Genomic DNA, 5,277 nt, shown 5'->3' with positions numbered 1-5,277 from the left:
CCAAGACACACTCTGCTGACCACGGGACAGGCATGCTCTTAGTCAGGAGGGGAATTTTCTTCTGTTTTACTCATGTGACCTGAAACATCCAGTCATATGACACTGTCACACAACAGTGCACCTGAACAGCCTCAGCGTGATTTGACAGTGACACACGATTTTTCCCCAATAACGGGAACCTGAAACAATTTAAGGGTTTGTAGGACTTCAGGGCAGAGCATCAGGGAAGCGGCACATGCACGTGGATACACTCATCCTCCACACAGGAGGCACGACAGAAAGATGGAACAAAAAAGGAAGGTGGATAAATACAGAAGGTTGAACTCGCTTCTGATTCGTTCATTTGTCTACTATCCATCCTCGATGGTAGATACTTCAGTTTCAACCCAGCAAGTTTCACAATATACTAATACAAAATTTCATATTTGCAAATGAGAATTGACGACTTAATTCTGTGATTTAAGGTGTGAACAGATGTAGTGATTGGCCAATTCCATTATGAATATTTTTAAACAATATTATACTCTGCTCTGCCATAGCAGTTCTAGCAGCTGGTATCAAATCCTCGCCCTTTGAGCCCTAGAGGGCAGAAATCTTCTCCAAGGCCTCCTAACCTTAAATGGGTCCTTTGCTTTATATCTTTAAAACACTCAAAATTGTTCTAAAGCCATTCTGTATGTACACAAAGTTCCGGTGAGAGCAGTCTCTTGAATTTCTGTAGCACACAGAGGTAGTGAAACATATGCAGTGTTTATTTATCTAAGTCACATCAACTAAATGCACTGAGATCTTGAGGTTAGCAGGAAGAATTACGATTCCAAGGAGGAAATAAAGAGATAAATCTGTTCTATTTAAGATACACACAATCTGAGCATTATCACAGTGAAATTATTTTAGTTGTTATCGAATTCACCAGAAACAGTAAAGCCACCAACTCTTCAGCTACTGTTGCTCCTCCATTTGTGCCAAAAATCAGTCTGCTCCTCGTGCAGAAGTGCTTGACTTTAGAAAAATCATTCAACAAAATGCTTTCTTCAGCTTTGGAAAAATCATTTTAGACCAGAGTAGAGTTTTAAAACCCCATTTCAACACTACTAGCATAAAACTACATCTATTTTCTTTCACTCTCCTCCGTCCAGTGACACACCTAACTGGCTGAAACGCTGTCATAGCTACGTACACCTGTCAACAAATCAACAGCCGTCCTCCGCCCACGCGCTGGGGCACTTTTATGTCCTGCTTAATGACAGTTTAGAACTAGGACTTCTCCCAGCACAATGGAACGTAGCCAGTGAGTTTTGCTGGCCTTCAGCTCAGTGTCTGTGATCTGTGATTTAAAAAACCTTGTGTATAAAGAATTAAGGACAGGATCAAAAGCTCCATTATTTATCTAATACTTTCACAGATGAGTAAAGATACCTACCAAAGCATCAGAAGATTAAGATTTTTGTTCTCTTGGCTGTTCAAGGAGGTGGGTTTCCTGACAAGAGAAAAAAAAGATACTTTTACTAAATTTCAAAAGACTTTCAAATAAAAACTAAAGAAAACAATGTAAACAAAACTATAATTAATAGAAACTTAATGAGTAACAAAAAGCTTTAGGTAACATTTGTAATGTTTAAGCTACTGGCATTTATGGAAAAATAATATATTACAAACTACTGGTTATGAGGGTTTACAGTTGTTTAATAGGGAATAGTTTTCCAAATTTAACTAGCTAAGCTAAGGCTTTTTAGACTACTAACACAAACTAAACGTTTTAAAAGGAGAATTTAGGTGTCCTCAAAGTCTTTCCTACATTCTAAAGTGAAACTTTCTCAGTTGTAGCCTCCCTGGTTTTATTTTTATTAAGATAAATTAAGTGAGATTAAAATCTTATTTGATTTATTTACCTTTGCAAATGAAGACCGTTTTAAGGGTTACACATCCTCTGCCTCTGACGAAAGCGACCTCAATTAGTCAAGTCAGAAAGTCTTTAAAAGCTTTGTGTTTATTGCTTCCAGCTCGGAGCGAGGTGGTCATTAACGTACCAAAATTCTCATAAAAATTCCAAAGTTGCACTAGTGAAAAAATGCTCAACAAGATGAAAACTAGTCACATCTTTTTCAGAAAATTCATTAGCTATTTTAAACCACTTTTAACAAAAATATTTGGATTTAATGTGGCAGTCCAGCAGATCCATACCATTTGGATACTTTAAACAGCATTTATATCTCCTGTGAGTATATATACACACATTTAGGGTTATACCATTTTTTTTAAAGAAGTTGCGCAATGTTTAATATGAGCCTTTTATGCTGATCACTGTTAAACATTTCTCCCTGTTTACTACTATTTATGAAGTTTTATTATAAGATAAAGCATAAAATTAATCTCACACACACTGATTTTCTTTCAAAAGTTTATTTAGTATCAAGCAAGGGTAAAACTTTGCTTAACACTACAGAACATTTCAAGAGTTACAAAATACCACATTATTTGCATTTGTAATTTGCTTCCCTTTTTACGCATGTTTGCAAAGAGAAAATCTAGCAAATGGCTGAAAATAAAAACTAAAAACTAAGTTGTTGAAAACCTTTAAAATAAAAGGTTACGCTTATGTTAAGAGAATGGACTAACATATTTAGTAAACCTAGTTTTTGTTTAACACTAGTTAATCAAAGGTTATTTTTTTGATCACCTATTTTGTCAAATACAGCTTGGAAATAACAAAGTTCCTTGTTTTACATTTCCTTCTGTCCAGCTTGTTCTTTCAGCAAAATATTTTAAGTTCAGTCCATCCATTCAGATTTTTACGCGCTTTGATTAATAAAAAGGGATTGTTCATAGAAAAAATTACTTTGAACAGTATACAGGACTGGTGGAGATTGGATATTTCACAACATCAGACAGTACAATCAGTATCTGGCATATGGCTGGTCTCTGTAGACTCCTTTTGTTGTCCTTGCAGAAGGTGCCTTGTGTCGTGAGTTGGTCCATTCTTCTTGCCCTACAGGAAGGGAGAATATCATCAGATACCGTCTCATCTGTTCTCAGATGCTGTGCTTTTCTTTCCTTATGTGACCATGAATTAGACAGTGACATTATTTACTGAAACCAAGGCAAACAAAGCGACAGCTATCACTTGAACCAAAAAATCCGGGTACCACTCATCTACAGGAACTGTCCCACAATGCTTTTTCAGCACATAACAGCAAGGAGTGTGACAGGCTAACGGCAAAATTATTTGGGGCTCTGCAACAAGCAGGTCCAGCTGATTGGTAAACACACAGAAGTGTCTAGGAAGGTACAGGAGCAGAGCTACAAACAAATACGCTACGGTAAAACGGATGGAGGGTATGAATTATATATAAGCAAAGAAGCCACCCTCAGAAATAAATTTCTTTGCATCAGTTCCAGTTTAGGCTTAATACAAATATGCAGCCTGATAGTGAAAATACTCGAGTATCACTACGAACACTTGGGGCTTCCAATAATCTAGGAGCAGTATTTGAATTCACTGTGAACATACTCTTCCTCTAAAATGCAGAAAATAGGAAAACAGACTAAGAAAAGGGCGAAGGAAGTAGTGAAGTATTGTCTTAAATAGTCAGACCTTCCGTGCCAGGCATTTACCAGAGGGAAAACACAGCACCCAGTGCAGCGTATAGTTAAAGCGCTCCTCAGTGGTGTGCTTTCATCAAGTAAACAAATCAGAGTACTCCATCACGACTAAGACAAAACCCCCCAGACCCAAAAGCAAACACACTTGAAACAGTGTTCGAGCTTCCCCATCTACTTCTGGGGACCGGCCCTGCCCTAAGCAGACCAGTGTCTAAGTGAGCCCAAGGCAATCCAGAAACTAAGGGTGGAATCCAAGGGTGCGGTAATCTAAAACCTGGGCATCATTTTGACTTTCTAGGCCATGAAGGAAAAAAATAAATCAAAGTCAACAGCCAAAGCAGCCCTGTACTTCGAATGGTAAGGTAACATGCTAGAGAGTAGATATCTGGAATGAGGTGGCCAAGAATCATGTAAATCAAGGGTCCAGTTTCACAATCTCTGCAAAGAAGTCTCACCCTAGCTACTTTATTTTTAAAAATTTAGGTGGTTGCCTGCAGAGCCTCGGTTAGATTTCATACCTAGGTGGTCAGAGCATTTGTCTACGAGATAAAAAGAACGAGTTCACATTTGGTGTAAGGCTGAAAGAATTAAACTTGTACCTCAGGCAAGTTCCACAGGAATCTGTGAACACCACACGAGAAGCAACCTCTCGTGCTGCTTCATCACACAAAGCCAGGCTTGTATTAAGCAAGGAAAACCACCCTAGCCTAACAGTAAAGGTAGTTGGTGAAGGGGTAAGAATTAAAGTTATCCTAGATTTTAAGCACCACTGCAAGGAACTGTTCAAATGGAAAAAGCTGTCTTGGTTACGGTTCATGGGGAATACTTGCTCCTTTCCAAACAATTGTTCAAATCAATAAAGAGTCACCTTTTTTTAATCAATTTTCATTTTGGGGCCACTCAGGGCTCTGAATCCTAAAAATACTGATATTCTTCCTACATCCTCTGGATTGGCACCTGAGCTGCTCGGAATAGAAAAAGTTAGTTAATTCCTGGGAATCTGTTTCCTCCTGGCCAACATTAGGCAGCTCTCTGCTCTCTATGCAGTCAGGAATTTCAGTTTGAGGCACGTACTGCTCCTTCCATACTGAAAGGATTGTTATTAGTATCTAACTCTGCATTTCAGGATGCACTTGATGGTCAGTTAAGAAATAAAGTGTATAACTATTTGTGTGTACATAAACTTCAGTGGCTGAAACTCATAATTCTTCATGGTATTTATAGTCTTCCTCTCAACTTGAGTAAATACATCACTTAATATTCTGAGTGGCTGTGCTTTGATAAATAGAAAACCAATTTTAAATGTAAAAGCAATGAAAAATCCATATTTTCAACCTTAAATACTGCAATCCACGCTTTTCCCCATCCATCAACTCTATCTACGTTAAGCAGTTTCATACATTTTCTCCCCCATGAATTCTGCACTAATGAAACAGTCTTAGAAATACCAGGCTTGTAATGGCAAACAGTTTATTTTAATGTTGAAATAAAGACTTGTAACTATCAACAGTAATTTAAAGTGCTGGGGGACAGAAGAATGTTGAGTGACCTCCTCTTTTGATGAGCTGACTTTCTCCTAAAGCAAAATAATTAGTTTTAGCAGATGACATTGAGCAAACTTCTGTATTGGGTGCATTTATTATAATGTAGTTGAGGCCATTACAGTTTTCAGCA

The 5,277-nt window shown here is 37.8% G+C and overlaps 1 protein-coding gene across 1 annotated transcript in view; it reads right to left on the bottom strand.

Moving 5' to 3' along the window:
- Positions 1-2,387: 2,387 nt before the first annotated feature.
- The window catches only part of KHDRBS3 (KH domain containing, RNA binding, signal transduction associated 3), a 58,556-nt gene continuing 55,666 nt past the window's right edge, over positions 2,388-5,277 (bottom strand). Inside the window, exon 8 of the mRNA XM_010136020.1 lies at positions 2,388-2,989. Coding sequence (XP_010134322.1) covers positions 2,898-2,989 — 92 coding nt within the window. The 3' untranslated portion in view covers positions 2,388-2,897. The remainder of the gene's footprint in view (positions 2,990-5,277) is intronic.

Source organism: Buceros rhinoceros, unplaced genomic scaffold, assembly GCF_000710305.1.
Source record: "Buceros rhinoceros silvestris isolate BGI_N320 unplaced genomic scaffold, ASM71030v1 scaffold19735, whole genome shotgun sequence".
NCBI lineage: Eukaryota > Metazoa > Chordata > Aves > Bucerotiformes > Bucerotidae > Buceros > Buceros rhinoceros.
This window is presented reverse-complemented; position numbering and strand designations above follow the sequence as displayed.